This window comes from Cebus imitator, unplaced genomic scaffold (genome assembly GCF_001604975.1).
Source record: "Cebus imitator isolate Cc_AM_T3 unplaced genomic scaffold, Cebus_imitator-1.0 Scaffold399, whole genome shotgun sequence".
Taxonomy (NCBI): Eukaryota; Metazoa; Chordata; class Mammalia; order Primates; family Cebidae; genus Cebus; species Cebus imitator.
In genome coordinates, this window is record NW_016107714.1 from 112190 (window position 1) to 130699 (window position 18510).

The following is an 18510-nucleotide window of genomic DNA, read 5'->3' on the forward strand; positions in this document are numbered from 1 at the left end:
GCCACCATGCCCAGCTAATTTTTTGTATTTTTAGTAGAAACGGGGTTTCACCATGTTGACCAGGATGGTCTCGATCTCTTGACCTCGTGATCCACCCGCCTCGGCCTCCCAAAGTGCTGGGATTACAGGCTTGAGCCATCGCGCCCGGCCATACTCAAGTATTTCTTATTAGCTTCAAATGTCACTCTGTGTTGAACAAATACATAAAAACTATAAAAATTTCAGAGGCTTCATTTTGGGTTAAAATTCAGTAGAAGGCCAGACGTGACAGCTCATGCCTATAATCCTAGCACTTTGGGAGGCTGAGGTGGGTGATCCCTTGAGCCCAGGAGTTCAGTCCCAGCCTGGGAAACATGGTGAACTCCCGTCTCTACAAAAGCTACAAATATTAGTGTGGTGGCGTGCATCTCTGGTCCAAGCTACTTCAGAGGCTGAGATGGGAGGATCACCTGAGCCCAGGGAGATTGAGGCTCTAGTGAACCATGATTGGCCACTACAATCCAGCCCGGATGACAGAGCGAGACTCTCTCTCCAGAAAAAAAAAAAAAAAATTAGTAGAGATGACCCCCAAGATAGCAGATATAAGTTTGGATCTGGTTCTATTTTATAGCCTTACTTGAAATATAAAATATATACATGACACAGAGAGAATAAAACTGCTTATGATACAGGTTAGAAGAGTACAGATAGTAAGTTGAATCAAGATTTCAGGCCAGACGTTGTGGCTCATGCCCGGAATCCCAGCACTTCAGGAGGCCAGTTGGGCAGATTGTTTGAGCCCAGGAGTTCAAGACTAGGCTGGGCAACATGGCAAAACCCTGTTTCTGCAAATAATACAAAAATTGAACAGGCATTGTGGCTCACGCCTGTAATCTCAGCACTTTGGGAGGCCGAGGCAGGCGTTCAGGACCAGGCTGGTCAACATGGTGAAACAGTGTCCACTAAAAAATACAAAAAATTAACCGGGCATGGTGGCAGGCTCCTGTAATCCCAGCTACTCAGGAGGCTGAGGCAGGCAAATCACTTGAAGCGGGGAGGCAGAGATTACAGGGAGCGGAGACCACGCCATTGCACTATAGCCTGGGCAACAGAGCAAGACTCCGTTTAAAAAAAAATACAAAAATTAGCCAGGTGTGGTGGTGCACACCTGTGGTCCCACCTACTCAGGAGGCTGAAGTGGGAGGATTGCTTGAGCCTCGAAGGTCGAGGCTGCAGTGAGCCGTGATCATGCCATAGCACTTCAGCCTGGGAAACAGAGTGAGTGCAACTCTGTCTCAAAAAAAAAAAAAGAAAAGATTTCAGTGAATAGGAAAGTGCATTAGGTAGAGTCATTGCCAGGAGGGTATTGAGAGGATTGGGATTTTAACTGTCCTTGGAGATAGGTATACAGCAGCCAGATAGAAAGGGGTGGTGACTACACTCCATGGGTATAAAAATACTGAGGAAAAGCATGAATTCTTTGTTAAGTAATCAGGCCAGAGCAGAAGTACATTTTGGAAATCTCTGTGCTAAAAAGCCTTGTTCTCCTCAAGTGTGAAGTCACTGAGGTGTAAAGTGTTAGCCTAAATTTTCTCTCTTTGTAGAAGAAGGAAGCAGAGAAATTGGCCCGGAACATGGCCATCCAGCAAGAGCTGGAAAAGGAAAAGCAGAGGGTAGCACAACAGAAGCAGCAGCAATTGGAACAGGAACAGTTCCATGCCTTCGAGGAGATGATCCGGAACCAGGAGCTAGAAAAAGAGCGACTGAAAATTGTACAGGAGTTTGGCAAGGTGGACCCTGGCCTAGGTGGCCCACTAGTGCCTGGCTTGGAGAAGCCCTCCTTAGATGTGTTCCCCACCTCACCTTCAGACTGTCACACAGCTGTAAGGCCAGCTAAGCCACCTGTGGTGGACAGGTCCTTGAAACCTGGAGCACTGAGCAACTCAGAAAGTAGTAAGTGCATTTGCTGATATCCTCTTTATTCTCAGTTGCAGCCAAACAGATTATCATTCTGAGGGAGTCGTCCTAAGAATACCTCCCTGATCCCACTCATTAAGCTTTGGTCACAGAAACCCATCTGATAAGTATTGCCGTACTGTGTCCTAATATACTGGCCATGTTATAAAAGTAGCCTTTGCTTAAACCTGGTCTGGTTGGTTTTCTGAAGAGCTAGTACTATTCTTGAAAGTCAGACTGTCAACTTTTTTTTTTTTTTTTTGAGACAGAGTTTCGCTCTCGTTACCCAGGCTGGAGTGCAATGGCGCGATCTCGGCTCACCGCAGCCTCCGCCTCCTGGGTTCAGGCAATTCTCCTGCCTCAGCCTCCTGAGTAGCTGGGATTACAGGCACGTGCCACCATGCCCAGCTGATTTTTTGTATTTTTAGTAGAGACGGGGTTTCACCATGTTGACCAGGATGGTCTTGATCTCTTGACCTTGTGATCCACCCGCCTCGGCCTCCCAAAGTGCTGGAATTACAGGCGTGAGCCACCGCGCCCGGCCCAGACTGTCATCTTTTTAGCTGAAAGGAAAGGACTCTGCCAAACCTAATTCATAATCTTTAGCTACCATCATCAGACTGCTGTGCGACTATGTCTCCTGCTCTGACTTTGTTACCTCTCTAGCAATTCAGATCTTGCTGTTGAATATGCAAAAGCAGAACATCTCTTTTTCTTTTTTTTAATATGAAAATATAGTTGTGAAAGACACTTCCTAACTTTAGCTTGTTGGCTGTCTCAGAGTTTCTCCATGGTGTTCAGAAACTGGGTCCATTCTTGGCATTTTTTATGAGCTGCTTTGCTCATGCCTTTTTTTGGAGGACTACACTGTATTTTTTATTTTGTTGTGGCTTGGCATTTTAACTTTCTTCCAAAAGACTAAGTTCAGAAGTAAATAACTACCCAGATTGTTTTCCATTCTCAAGAATACATACTAGTATATTTCTTTTAAAGTCATACTGTCTGATATTCTTATCTGAGATAAAAGATTTAAAATTAAAAGTTCAGATGAATGGGCAGTGTCTTAGTCCGTTTTGTGCTGCTATAACAGAATACCTGAGGCTGGGTAATTTATAATGAACACAAATTTTTTTGGCTCATAGTTCTGGAGAGTGGGAAGTCCAAGATCCAGGGGCCACATCTGGCAAGGGCCTTTTTGCTGTATCATCCTATGACAGAAGTGTAGGAGGGCAAAAAAAGATTCCTCATAGCCTCATCACCCCCTAAAGATCCCACCTCGCAATAATTTTGCATTAGGAGTTAAGTTTCCAAAATAATGAACTTTGGGAGACACAGTCAAACCACAGCAGGAAGGTTTTGTTTTTAATCCTTTGTATTAGATTCTGACAGAATATTCCCAAATGTTTCAAGAGCTTTTCTCTTTTTTCCCCTCACCTAAATTTTATTTTTTGTGAATACACAGTAAATGTGTATATTTATGGGGTACATGAGATTTTTTTTTTTTTAATTGAGACAGAGTTTCACTCCTGTTGCTCAGGCTGGAGTGCAGTGGTGCGATCTTGGCTCACCACAATCTCCACCACATGAGATGTTTTGATATAGGCATGCAATATGAAATAAGCACATCATGGAGAATAGGGTATCCATCCCCTCAAGCATTTATCTATTGAGTAACAATCCAATTATATTCTTAAGGTTATTTTTAAGAAAGCTTTTCTTTTTTTTGAGGCAGAATCCCACTCTGTCTCCTGGGCCCCGGAGTGCAGTGGCATGATCTTGGCTCACTGCAACCCCCACCTCCCAGGTTCAAGCAGTTCTCCTGCCTCAACCTCCTGAATAGCTAGGATTACAGGTGCCCTCCACTATGCCCAGCTAATTTTTTGTATTTTTAGTAGAGATGGGGTTTCACCATGTCATCCAGGCTGGTCTCAAACTCCTGACCTCGTGATTCACCTACCTTAGCTGCCCAAAGGGCTAGGGTTACAGGCGTGAGCCAACACGCCCAGCAAGAAAACTTTGCTTAAGGTAGTAGTTTGCCCTTGTCTTAACTTGAATGATTAAAGCCTACTGTTTTGAAGTAATGTGCTCCTTACAGCTGTGGCCCAAGATTGGAGAAGGGACTTTACAACCCTTTTCTTTGGCGCCATTAGGATGAGATCCCCACTCACTACTTGAAGTTGGGAGGATCCCAATGGCTTAATGTTGCTCTCCCAGGGCTGCTGGCTGTGAGGTCTGCTTGGGGAGGCGGAGCTCAGTATTCTCAGACTTTTCTCCTTTCTCCATTACAGTTCCTACAATCGATGGATTGCGCCACGTGGTGGTGCCCGGGCGGTTGTGCCCCCAGTTTCTACAGTTAGCCAGTGCCAACACTGCCCGGGGAGTGGAGACATGTGGAATTCTCTGTGGAAAACTGGTAAAAACAAACAAACAAACAAACAAAAACTCTTCTCTGAGCTGAAACTGTTTCTTCCCCTCTTGGCATCCTGTGACTGTCAGAGAAAATATCCAGGGTCAGTTACTCTTTGTACTGATCCCTCCACTGAAGGAACTGTGGATTGCATAATTTTGTGTCACTTTGAATTTGGTGACTCTGTATTAATTGATTGAATTGAAGTGATTATTTTAATGCTAGTAGTAAGAAATACCTAATTTTAAATTTGGTGGGAAGATCCAGTCATTATCTACATATCAGTTTTTTTAGTACCTGCTTTATGGTAGGATCTGAAAATATAAAATATGTAAAGCACATAGTATGTGTCCACAAAAAGTGCTGAGTCACTTTGGAGAGAAGGCTGACATGCACTAAAATCTAACCAGCATGCTGAAAAATATGTACAGTGTAAGTATTGGGAATTTTGAGGAAGGAAAGGTCACTGAATGGAGGCACTTAAAGAACCTTTTACTGCTGAATGAATAAATAAATGAAGTGGAATAGATGTAAGCTGAGGCTTACAGGATAAGAAAGACTTAAGGAAACAGTGAAAGGAAAACTACTTTAGACCTGAGCAGAGGAAAAGAAATGATACTCTACCCATAGCTTCTAAGCAGATCAGTTTGGCACAACAGGAAATTCCCTCAGGGCTATGGTGATTGCCTGGGCTGCAGAGTTCTGGGGTTGGTCTCTGCATCTGTCACTGTACAGAGCACCCCAGGCAATGTGCATGAGCAGCCAAGGTTGTGAACCACTGAGTTGCAGGACTCCTGCTGTGTGGGAAGGGCTTCACATGTATAGATGCTTACCTTTCCACTGTTGGGATGGAGTGGAGCAGGATTGCATAAGCGCCAGGGAATTGTGACCAGCTGTTTTCTCCTTTGGCAGATGAGGAATGAATTTACCATTACCCATGTTCTCATTCCCAAGCAAAGTGCTGGGTCTGATTACTGCAACACAGAGAACGAAGAAGAACTTTTCCTCATACAGGATCAGCAGGGCCTCATCACACTGGGCTGGATTCATGTAAGCAATTCTGAGCTCTCTTAGAGTTAGTCTCCGCCTCTCCCATGGTGGTATAAATACACTTCGTGTTTCTTTCTTTGAACGAAGTCAATTATATCCAGATTATTTATTGTTCTTCTCTCTTTTGGATGCAGTCCTTAGTGGCATACTTGACTATTGCACTCCAGTATTGTTTTCTGGGAACACTTAGGACTTTTAAATTTTTTTAACTCTTTATTTATTTTTTAGCAAAAATAAACTTTTTCCCTAAAGTTCCAGTTTCCCTCTGAATGTGACTGGTGATGGGATGCTGGCCTAGAATATATGTGGACATTGACCTTAGAGATTATGCCTACTATATACAGATTATGTTCCTTCAAGGTATATAACTGAAAATACTTAACATGAGCCAAAGAGGTTATTTCAGATGCTTGCATTTGGTCTTTCTTAAAGCACCTTTATAGAAACAAGGAAGGGCTATAAATATACGTGATTTTCAAGTGTCTGCATATCTTGTGCAGCCTTCTGGTAATGTTCAGGTAAAATATAATGCCTTCCTTAAAGATTATTTTAAATTTTTCTTTCTATTGCTTTTCAGTCCCTTACTCTCATAGCCTAAACTTCATTTTTTGTTGTATGACAGAGTTACAAATGAATTGGCTTATTTTTGGTTTACATATACTTGTATGCCAGAATTTGGGAAAGACTGACCTACAAGGCAGTCCCATGTGCCTTCCGTCCTTTCTTCTGTTCAATTACATTCATATTGATGATTTGCCTATTATTGTGTATCCTCCCTCCCCCCATTGTAGTAGATGGAGGAGAGAAAACTTGTTCCTTATCTGCTAGGGAACACAAATTGGAGTAAGATATGATTTTAGCCTCAAGAAGGAGATTAAACAAATAGATAAGTAATAACTTCACCTGGGGCAGAATGTGCTAAGGGCCCCAAGAGGTACCAGCAGGGCACTGTGGAATTCAGAGGAAGGAGGGACCATGCTTGATAGGGTTTAGTAGCATGTTGACAAGCTGGGCCAAGGGCAAGTTCCTTATGGAGCGGACAGGTGGAGAAGAGGCAGACTCTGTTCCTGGAGCATTGGGTGGACCAGTTCGCTGGGATTTATGGTTCATATCAGAAAATTTTAATGTGGTATGTTGGAGCCATGTTCTGGAGGGTCTGGAGTAGACAGGCAGAATTGTTCCACTTTTTAGTAAATGGAGAATTCTTAAAGGTTTTTGAGCAGAGCAAGGATATGATTAAAGCCATACTTTAGAAAATTTAACATAAATACATTTTTAAGGTAGATTGTGGCAAGGAGGTGATTTAGAGGTTAATGTGCTGATAAAATCTAATAATGATGAGAGCTAGGGTGATGCCAGTGTGTTTGGGAAGGAGGAGATGAATGTAGAATTCCAGAGGATTTGGGAAATGAGTAATAGAGGATGATGACGCAGAATCAACAATGACTCAGAGATTTGGGGCCTTGCAGTGATCATCTCATAAGGAAAAGTAGAGAATCCAGGAGAAGGACTTGGTTTGAAAATGGGGTTCAGTTCTGAGCATGTCGAATTTCAGGTACTGGTGAGATATCAAATCATTGGAGGTAGTTATCAGGCAGTTAGCAATGGAGGGCTAGAACTTGGGAGCAAAGTCAAAGCAGGAGAGAGAGCTCTGGGAGTCCACTATATGATGCTGACCTTGGAAGCCTTGGAAGTAGGGGAAGAGTCTAGAGCAAGAAAAGGCTCACTGGCAACTTGTGGGAGAGACTACCTAAGGGAACATAGAATGTAGTTAGCAAAGAAGCAAAGAGATACATGAAAAAGGTGAGGGTAGTGTTAAGGCATGGAAGCCACTGGAGGCGGAAGGCTTTAAGAAGGAATTGCTGGATGTTAACCTTGTCACATGCTGTGGAGAGCTCCAGAATGATGAAGACTTGGATCGGTCTGGATTTGATGAAATTATTGAGGACCTTGATTTAGTGTGTTTCAGGCATTAATGGGAGTAAACTGTAAGAGTTTAAGAATTCATAGGGATTAAAGTTGTGGAGATAATGAAGTGTACACTACCATTTTGAGCAACTTACTGTAGAGGAAAGGAGAGAGAGAGGATGGTGGTTTAAGGAAAAGCTGGGTTGAGAGAATGTGTGATTGATTGTTCAGAGTGAAAGCTTGAACATGTGTTTTGTTTTGATTTTGTTTCTCAAAAGCTTTGCATTTCGAAATATAGCATATATATAAGAAAGCTCACAGAAACTAAATGTACACTTTAACAAATCATTAAGCAAATATCAATGTACACACACTACCTGGGTCCTCCCTCCCTTGCTTTGTTTATAGTTTTTCACCACCTCAGTGTGTACCCCTAAACACTACAGTCTACTTTCGCCTGGTTTTTACCTTTTTGTAAATGGAATTGTATCGTGTATATTTGTGTCTTGCTTCTTTTGCTCAACATTTTGTAGGTTGATCCACATTCTTGTGTATAGTTTTCTGAATATGTTCCTATGCCCAATGAGCCAACAATGGAGATGTAAAAGGGCAGGAGAGACAAGGTAATATGGTGATAAGGAAGGGTTAAATCAGAAGTACAAAGAAGGATTCATCTTCACAGGGGAAAAACATCCATTCCTCCAAGACAAGATTGAATGAATGGAAATGAAGATACAGAGAGATTTTTGAAACGATGTCTGGAAGAGTTGAGGCAACACATTTTAGGCAATCTTGACTTCAGTAAGGTTGGAGTCTAGGTCTGCTGTTGAGCAAAAGGGGCCAAGGAGGATTTAGAAACTGGAAGAGATGGGGGAAAGTTTAGAATCATTACTATTTAGACTTCAGGTAGAATTTAGCTACAAATGAATAAAAGAGTTTCTAAGTATCTATCAGTGAGGGCCCAGCTGGGAACAGATTTAGATAGTAAATTCACAGTAGTTCAGCTTTTTTTTGTTTTTTGTTGTTTTTTTTTTTGAGATGAGGTCTCACTATGTTGTTTATGTTGGGGTACAGTGGCTATCACAGTCCCAATCATACTGCAGTACAGCCTCAAGCTCCTGGGCCCAAGTGATCCTTCTGCCTCAGCCTCCTAAGTAGCTAGGACTACAACCATGCACCACTGTGCCCAGCTAGCTCAGCTTTTTCCCCCATATTTCTGCAGCATTCCTTCCTAATTCAGGATTAAAAACAAACAGGCTGAGTGTGGTGGCTCATACCTGTAATCCCAACACTTTGGGAGGCCACGGTAGGAGGATCACTTGAGCCCAGGAATTCAAGACCAGCCTGGGCAACATAGCAACATCTCATCTCTGTAAATTAAAAAAATTATGCAGGTGTGATGGCACACGTCTGTGGTCCCAGCTACTTGGGAGGCTGAGGCAGGAAGATCGCTTGAGACTGAGAAGTCAAGGCCACAGTGAGCCGTGATCACGCCACTGCACTCCAGCCTGGGCAACAGAGCAAAAACACTGTCTCAAAAACAAACAAAAAGTAGACCATAAGGTTTATACATATCTTAAAATTGGCCAGAGGAAAATGCAAAAGATCAGTTCTTCCTTCGTAACGTTGTCAACTATAAATCAGCTTCCCAGTTTAAAAACTTCATATGGTCATGGATTGATCCATTGTCAAACCTCCAACCCAGAACTCAAGGCACTTCTCATCATGTCTCAGCCCCATCTGAGCCATTTCCCTCTAGGGAAAATTTCCTGTCCAGGCACCCAGGCTGCCTTCAGCATTCACCCTCCTTGCTCATTTCTGTTCCTTTAGCATGTTGTGCCTTCCTCTACTCCCAGCAACATAGGCACAGTGAACGTAATGAACTATTCATTCAAGAAACTTGACTGTGAAAGGAAGGAGGGAGAGAAGGCACAGTAGTTAGGAGCAGGGGATCAGGGCAAAGTTTTTTGATTCCGTTTAATACTTGTTTACTGAGTCCCTGTCTTTTTATTATCCTTCTGGCTACCCACCTTTAGCATAAGGGCCTAGATTGGCTTGTTTAGGCCTAGTTTACTCCCAGTTAGAATCCTCAGCTCTAACCATGGAATGGAAGGTAGTATTGGCACAGGCCACTGCTCCTTAGCAGCCTAAAGGATTATTTTCTCATCAGGTAGAAACTTTGTGGTCACTGAAGTCCTTACATGCCCCATGAAGACTTGTGTGTGGATTTGCTGTGTGCACTCTGCTAACATACTCCTGCCCTGAAGCCTTCTTCCATAGTGAGCTCATCACAGCACCCTGTAGAATGGTGCTTCTCAGATAATGCTACACATTAGAATCACTTAGTGAGCTTTCAGTTGGGCGAGGTGGCTCACACCTGTAATTCCAACACTTTGGGAGGCCGAGGCAGGCAGATCACCTGAGGTCAGGAGTTTAAGACCAGCCTGACCAATATGGAGGAATCCCATCTCTATAAAAAAAATACAGAATTAGCTGGGCGTGGTGGCACATGCCTGTAATCCCAGCTACTCAGGAGGGTGAGGCAGGAGAATCACTTGAACCCGTGAGGCGGAGGTTGTGATGAGCTGAGATCATGCCATTGCTCTATAGCCTGGGCAAGAAGAGCAAAACTCTGTCTCAAAAAAAATATCACTTAGTGAGCTTTCACAAAAAATGTTCCTTCATGATGGTTATTTCCAGGGGTGGGGTGCAGGAGTCTGGGCTTTTGTCAAGCTCCTCAGGAGATTTGTTTTTTGGACAGCAGGTTTGAAAACGCTAGTCAGTTGTGTATCTTTATTGTCCGTGCTTTTCTGTCAGTGAAGGCTGGTTGTCTTTTTGAGTCATGCTAGATCTTTCTCTATTTTTATTAGCTAAGATCACACCCCCGTAAGATGAACATAAGTCATTATATAGTTGTCTGTTTTGTATACAAAGTATGTGTTTAATAAAACAAACAATGGAAACAAATTAAATAATCAGGATGCACATTTAGGTGATGCTTTAATTGATTAACCTCAAATTTTAGCATCGTGTTCTATTTCCAAACAGAATGGTCTCCTCTGTATGGTTTAACTATCCGCTGAAATTCAAATAGTCCCCTACCTCCCATATCTTTCTTGGATGATGCTTTAGCTACAGGACAGCCTTTGTCTATAGGACTCGATTCATGCTTGACCTTTTAACACCTCTGTGGGAAAGAAGAATTAGTCATCTAATTGTGGTTTACTAGTCCTTGACTTCTACCATGTTGAAATATTGGGCATTACCATCTGTTCCGGAATGGGTGACTTGATGGTATGGAGAGACCTTGTAAGGAACCAAATAAGTCTTGACAGTCAATTAGAAATTATGAGTCTGGGCCGGGCGCGGTGGCTCACGCCTATAATCCCAGCACTTTGGGAGGCTGAGGCGGGTGGATCACGAGGTCAAGAGATCGAGACCATCCTGGTCAACAAGGTGAAACCTCGTCTCTACTGAAAAAATACAAAAATTAGCTGGGCATGATGGTGCGTGCCTGTAGTCCCAGCTACTCGGGATGCTGAGGCAGGAGAATTGCTTGAACCCAGGAGGCGGAGGTTGCGGTGAGCCGAGATCGTGCCATTGCACTCCAGTCTGGGCAACAACAGTGAAACTCCGTCTCAAAAAAAAAAAAAAAAAAAGAAAGAAATTATGAGTCTGTTGAAAAACCAAAACCAAAGACTGAATTATCCAGAGAGAAACACTTCTTAGAGGAGACAGGCCGGGCGCGGTGGCTCACGCCTGTAATCCCAGCACTTTGGGAGGCCGAGGCCGGTGGATCACGAGGTCAAGAGATCGACACCATCCTGGTCAACATGGTGAAACCCCGTCTCTACTAAAAATACAAAAAATTAGCTGGGCATGGTGGCACGTGCCTGTAATCCCAGCTACTCAGGAGGCTGAGGCAGAAGAATTGCCTGAACCCAGGAGGCGGAGGTTGCGGTGAGCCGAGATTGTGCCATTGCACTCCAGCCTGGGTAACAAGAGCAAAACTCCGTCTCAAAAAATAAAAAAAAAAAGGAGACAGAAGAAATTCCTCAGGAAAAGTTCCAAGGACCACTCTCATGCCATTCACAATTGTGGAGGACACCCACCTACCTTGTCCATGGATGCCCGTCATAACAACCCCATTAACACCTTTGATTCCGTGGATCCCTGGGTGAATCCAACATCATAGACCTGGAGTTCTTCCAGTTTGGTTCAAGAACAGAAGAGCCAGAGCAGGAAATATTAGCAAACAGCCTCCTCTTCTTTCTCCAATCCTGAGATGCAGATGTCTTTGCCTGTCCCCACTCCCACTATCTGGTGATCTTTGTGCAGCAGGTATGTGCCTAAAGCAGGTCTCCAAGCCAGTTTCTATGTGCTGTCATCTGAGATGGGGTTCCCCTTGCCAGTTCTCACACCCCACAAGACCCACCACACTGATGTCCTGACTGGCACACACCAGCCTCAAGGAGGCCTTTCTTGACACTTGGAACTTAGATCTTGATTTCCTTTTGAGAGGTCAGAATTTGTTTAACTGGAATGTGGCACAGCACTGAATTCTTCTGCCTTGTCTCTTCCAGCTTCAGAACTCTATTTTGCTCCCACTTTGCAGTGGTCTTTGAGCTTCAACACTGTGGAACAGTATCTTTCCCCAGTGATGCCCCAGATGGAAGGTTTGAGCTCTGTCCCTGGGCCCTCTCCATACCCCACTAGTTTAATGCCTTGATGCCTCCTCGCATCAAGGCTCTATAGCCTACAATCTTTCATCCAACCAGGAATTCCAGAACCCATCAGACCCCCTAGATCTTCTGAACCAGTGAGATCAAAGTCTCCATTTTGAGTGGTACAGAGAGGAAAGTTCCCCCCTTGTGTTTACTTCCCTATTTTTGTCTGCCTACTCCAGTTTCCCCTTCCCCCTGAATGTTCAAGCTGCCTAACATCTTCCACTGCCTTCAAACTAGGGAAGCCAGAAAGTCCCAAGCCTCTTCATCCTCAGTTTACTTTTGTCCACTCTCTGGGACCTCTTTCCCTGAGAAGGCTGTCTGAGTGAATTAGATGAAACATGGTGGGTGGGTTATTTGGTATGTCATCTATAACCATGAGCTAGGATGGCATGCACTTGCCTGGGCTTAACACTGTTGCTTTCCATTACTGATTTTCCATTAGATAAAAATCACCTTATCATTCATTAGACAATCTACAGAATCTCAGTATTATGCTTCTGCACAATGTAAGTGAGGGTGTACATCCACCTACCCAGGAACTGAAGTGGGGCCTCCCCCACCCAACTTGTGGCATCTCCCCACGATTGCTCTTCAGACAAATCCCCATCTGTTTAGCTGTCATTCTGCTGAGGCCAATGCAATCTAAGTTATTTCATTTCCTTAGTCATTTTCATCTCCTTCCTCTCTCTCATTGTATCCTTCACCACAGACAGCTCTTCCAGTTTCCAATAATTGTTTCTGCTCCTTATTTCTGTGAGCTCTTTTATTCATTATATTCCTTGTTCCGTAGGACTTTATAATGGGTGTGTATATATATATATATATTTCTTTTTTTTACTTAATTCTTGTCTTGTCCCATCACTTATATGTGTGTGTGTGTGTGTGTGTGTGTAATTATATATATATATATATATATATATATACATATATATTTTTTTTTTTTTTTTTTTTTTAAGATGAAGTCTTGCTGTCACCCAGGCTGGAGTGCAGTGGCGTGATCTCAGCTCACTGCAACCTCCACCTCCCAGGTTCAAGCAATTCTCCTGTCCCAGCCTTCTGAGTAGCTGGATTTATAGGCATGTGACACCACACCAGCCAATTTTTGTATTTTTAGTAGAGATGTAGTTTCGCCATGTTGGCCAGGCTGGTCTTGAACTCCTGACCTCAAATGACCTGCTCTCCTTGGCCTCCCAAAGTGCTGGGATTACAGGGGGTAAGCCACTGTGCCCAGCCTGTGTTTTGTTTTGTTTTTTCTTTTTTTTAATTGACAAATAACAATAGTCTATGTGTGGTGTACAATATGTGTTTTGAAATATGTATACACATACTGTGGAATGGCAAAATCAAGCTAATTAGCATATACACTACATCACATACTTTTTTTGTTGATGAGAACACTTAAAATCTACTCTCTTAAGCAGTTTTCTTGTATATAATACATTGTGATGAACAGTAGTCAGCATGTTGTATAGTAAGTCTCTTGAACTTAAAAAAATAATTACTGTTAAGAGTCTCTTCACATACTGGTGTTAAGCTATATTTGTTTACAATGCTGGAAAGGAGCTTCCTTACTTATTAGGAACTTCAGGTGGACTGCTCATGGTTGCAAGTGTCTTCTTACTTACAAAGGAGATTGTGCCCAGCTGTTGAGAACTGTTTGGCTTTACTTCCCTCTGAGACCAGGCTTGGCTGTACAGCAGAGTATTCCCCGTTTATCCTCAGGGGATATGAGCCTAGACCCCCCAGTGGATGCCTGAAGTCATGGATAATACCAAACCCTGTATATACTATGTCTTTTTCCTATACATGCATACCTATGATAAAGTTTAATTTATAAATTAGTTACCGGAAGAGATTAACAACAACAATAAAAAAACAGAACATTATAAAAATACACTGTAATAAAAGTTATGTGAATATGGTCTCTCTTTCTCAAGATATCTTATCATATGTAATATTTTCAGATTGCAGTTGATATGGGCAGCTTGAAACCGCAGAAAGGGAATTGCAAATAAGGAGGGACTACCATATATTCTTGCTGAAAGTCCTCTGACTTTTTTTCTCTCCTCAGACTCACCCCACACAGACCGCGTTTCTCTCCAGTGTCGACCTACACACTCACTGCTCTTACCAGATGATGTTGCCAGAGTCGATAGCCATTGTTTGCTCCCCCAAGTTCCAGGAGTGAGTATACGGGTCATGGTTCTGGGTGTTACAAGTGAAGAACGCCTCAGAGGAAAAGGTCTCTATTCTTGCAGACTTGTTCTTTGTAAAATACATAGAATGTGCTATAAATTGGTTATTCTAAAGGGCTTCCTTTTAAGCCCTGTATCATGATTAATCTATCATGCTTGTTCAAAAAGATATCCAAGTTACAACTGAGTTGCTTTTCAAAGAAAAGTCTTCAGCCGGGCGCGGTGGCTCAAGCCTGTAATCCCAGCACTTTGGGAGGCTGAGGCGGGTGGATCACGAGGTCAAGAGATCGAGACCATCCTGGTCAACATGGTGAAACCCCGTCTCTACTAAAAATACAAAAAATTAGCTGGGCATGGTGGCGCGTGCCTGTAATCCCAGCTACTCAGGAGGCTGAGGCAGGAGAATTGCCTGAACCCAGGAGGCGGAGGTTGCGGTGAGCCGAGATCGCGCCATTGCACTCCAGCCTGGGTAACAAGAGCGAAACTCCGTCCCAAAAAAAAAAAAAAAAAAGTCTTCAAGAAATTTGAAGTGTTTGACTTGAAACGATAGGAATGTCAAGAGTTTTATGTTGGATTAGAAAGTTTCAAAATCAAACACGTTATCTCAGAGTGTCACTTCTTTTTCATTCCAAATCCTGTCTCCACTCCCACTTTGATTATTTACTATGAATTATCCAGCAAAACTAGAGTGAGAACAGTAATGAATCATTCTCTAACTGTGATTCATTCACCAGAGAAGAGACCTATGAGCCAGCATCCTACAGAAACTGTCTCACAGTGACCTCTGCCCTGCTGTATGAGTGTGCGTGCTGGTGTGTGTGTGCGTGCCTGTGTTTGGGATGGAGGGAAAACCGTTGCTTTACTCTTAGCCTGCCTTTGTAAAATTTCAGAACTGGATTCTTTAAACTAACTGACCATGGACTAGAGGAGATTTCTTCCTGCCGCCAGAAAGGATTTCATCCACACAGCAAGGATCCACCTCTGTTTTGTGTATGTATTTACACAGAAGAAACTGGGGCTGTGCTTCAAGCAGGGAGGACAGTCAGAAAATGCATCATCCTTTCTGATCCACACAGACCAGCCTTGTCACTTATCTTTCCAGATTTCCCTAGTGAGGATGGACATGAGAAGCAACGTGGGATAAGAATAGATTTGCATCTTAGCTCTGCCACTGAATGCCTTTGATTAGGCTACTTACCCTTCCTGGACCTCAGTTTTTCCATCTATAAAACAGGCATAATAATAACACCTACTGGCTGGGCATGGTGGGTCACACATGTAATCCCAACACTTTGGGAGGCCGAGGCAGGTGGATCACAAGGTCAGGAGACTGAGACCATCCTGGCTAACATGGTGAAACCCTGTCTCTACTACAAATGCAAAAAATTAGCCAGGCATGGTGGCACGTGCCTGTAGTCCCAGCTACTTGGAAGGCTGAGGCAGGAGAATTGCTTGAACCCAGGAGGCAGAGGTTGCAGTGATCGGAGGTCACGCCACTGCACTCCAGCCTGGGCTACAGAGCAAAACTCTGTCTCAATAAAAATGAAAAATAAACAAAAATAAAAATAACACCTACTTTGTAGGGTTCTTGAGATGATTAAATGAATTAATGTGCAGGAAGTACCAAATGCAGTCGCTGACTTATCAAATGTTACTTTTTCTTTCATCAATGTCAATTTCTAAGCCTGTACTTCAATAAGAGATTTGAATGTAAGGAAGAGAAGCCACTTAAGATAGGTAAATTAAGTATATTTACTATAGAATTTTGCTTAAATCATAAGGACTTTATGACCTTCCTACAGCGTTTTTTCCCTAAGTTGTGGTCTGTGATTAAAACGTTTAGTTGACAATAAGATCAGTTTGCCCCTCCAATCTGATGTGATGGTGTTGTATTACTCCATGCTGGCCATGGAGTATTATTTCTTTTGGGTTCAGAGAAAAGCAAGTAATATGGAAAAGGNTGCACAAGGGATCTGAGAGCTGACTTCAAGTGTTAGAAGAGTTGATATATAAAAAAAGGGATTGGGTGTATTTCATATCACTCCTAGCACTAAAACTAAGACTTCATGGAATGATGGTTTTCTGTTGAGTGTGAGGAAGAACTTTCTGACAAATCTGTTCAAAAATAGATCAGTCTGCTTTGGAATGTCTTAAGTGCTAGTATTTTGAAACAAAGACTACACAATCAGAAAAAAAAAGTCTGGGACGTTAGTACCCAGGTTTTCAGTTATAAAGACCCCTTTTGCATGCCAAAAGGGAACATTCTTCTCTGACTACCTCTGATAGTAGGTAATCTTTATTATTTGGGTGACATCATGGCCCAAAAAACTGTAATGAATTCAGTAATACTTTTAAATTAATATGTATTTTAGGGATGACACTGTTTGTTCCCAAGTTTAGGCACCAAACAAAGAATGAGTCTAGAATATACATACATTTTAAAAATAAAGGTATATGGGCAAACACTGATTCCATCTACAGGTGGGACTGGTGGTAGTAATGAGCCCCTGACTCTTACTACCCTTAAATAGCAGTCTGGCTTCCAGACTGAGAACCACTAGCCTAGGATGAACATTTTAAATAAGGGATTTTTAAAAATGATTTTTCAGACCAGGTGTGGTGGCTCACACCTGTAATCCAAATAGTTTGGGAGACTGAGGCAGATCACTTGAGGTCAGAAGTTCAAGACCAGCCTAGCCAACATGGCGAAACCCCATCTCTACTAAAAATACAAAATTAGCCAGGTGTGGTGGCTTGTACCTGTAATCCCAGCTACTAGGGAGGCTAAGGCAGGAGACTGGCTTGAGTCCAGGAGGCGGAGGGTGCAGTGAACTGAGATCGTGCAGCTGCACTGCAGCCTGGGCAATAGAGCAAGACCCTGTCTCAAAAGAAAAAAAAAAAAGACTTTTCAGAATTTTCTAGGACTTCACTTTCTCTCTTTTTTCCTATTGTAGAGCTGCAGCCATGTGACTGTTGTGGACAGAGCAGTGACCATCACAGATCTTCGATGAGCGTTTGAGCCCAACACTTTCTAAGAACGACAAAACCGTATCAATGTACTGTGGCCCCTTAATTTAAGCTTTCTAGAAAGCTTTGGAAGTTTCTGTAGACAGAATAGAAAGGGGCCATCACCTGACAAAGAGTTGATTTTTGCATTTAAGGTTTGAAAAGAAATAACTGAACATATTTTTTAGGCAAGTCAGAAAGAGAACATGATCACCCAAAAGCAACTGTAACTCAGAAATTAACTGTAAAGAATGGTATAATGAACCCCCATATACCCTTCCTTCTGGATTCACCAATTGTTAACATTTTTTTCCTTTCAGCTAGCCATCTAATTTCTCTGCCAATTTGTTTTTATTTACCTCTGGGCTCAATAAGGGCATCTATGCAGAACTTTGGAAGCCATTTAGAAAATCTTTTGGATTTTCCTGTGGTTTATGGCAATATTAATGGAGCTTATTACCATGGTGAGGGACAGTTCACTCCATCTGACCAGATGGTGAGGCTAACACATCCCGAAGAGTGATTTTGTCAGGAATTATTGTTATTTAACAAATATTTTGGGATATTTTTCCTCTACAATAAAATAACAATTAACTTATGTTTTTGTGCTCCAGAGTGATCCATTTGATCAAGCATTATATAAACAGGTTTAAAAAAAGCCATAGTTGTTTTGGAAAGGTGAGGGAAAAATGGAATTTGAGATATACTGACACTGAAGGTATGTCCCAGCTCACTTGTAATTATTTCATGTTTTTTCTCTGCCCGTTGCCATCTTCCAGAGGTGTGAAGTCATCTCTCTTCTTTTGGTGCTGTCTCAAGTGGGTCAACCATTCACTTCCTTTTTATGCCCTCCACATTTTGGCCAAGGATAATGAAGCCTTTGTTTAGAGTACCAGGTTACACTCCAATAAATGATTACATTTCCCAGCCACCCCACCTTACCAATTTCATTGTGTTGGCTATTCTTTTCTGACTAAGGCAACACCTAGGAAGATGCTCGAAGCAGCAATTGATACTGCATTTTTCTGTGAGCTGAGCCTGGTGTTCTAGGTGGCCTAGAAATAATGGTGTCATTTGTGACACCTCGAGTGAGGGCAGGAGAGTAAATTACTTTGAGAAGAGTGATTTCTTTGTACATCAGAATTCTATTTGGGGGGAGGAGGAATCTGTGAATGCATAAAAGCTTTGCTTTGTTTTAAAATGCTGTGTCCTAAATATGTTCTTTATTGCTGAGGTTAGTGGTCCTTGAACTTGTCCCCTGAAAGAGCTCAGTTCTCTATAT

At 42.6% G+C, this 18510-nt stretch overlaps 1 protein-coding gene across 7 annotated transcripts in view; it reads left to right on the forward strand.

Moving 5' to 3' along the window:
• Positions 1 to 17826, forward strand: part of LOC108289281 (STAM binding protein) — a 34885-nt gene extending 17059 nt beyond the window's left edge. For 4 of the 7 annotated variants that reach the window (XM_017508677.2, XM_017508678.2, XM_037731436.1 and 1 more), the window contains 7 exons: positions 1584 to 1932; positions 4224 to 4348; positions 5255 to 5392; positions 14099 to 14211; positions 15113 to 15212; positions 15899 to 15959; positions 17177 to 17826. In XM_017508677.2, coding sequence (XP_017364166.1) covers positions 1584 to 1932; positions 4224 to 4348; positions 5255 to 5392; positions 14099 to 14211; positions 15113 to 15212; positions 15899 to 15959; positions 17177 to 17241 — 951 coding nt within the window. In that variant the 3' untranslated portion in view covers positions 17242 to 17826. The remainder of the gene's footprint in view (positions 1 to 1583; positions 1933 to 4223; positions 4349 to 5254; positions 5393 to 14098; positions 14212 to 15112; positions 15213 to 15898; positions 15960 to 17176) is intronic. The other 3 variants (XM_017508680.2, XM_037731435.1, XM_017508681.2) reach the window with 1 other exon arrangement.
• Positions 17827 to 18510: the final 684 nt, after the last annotated feature.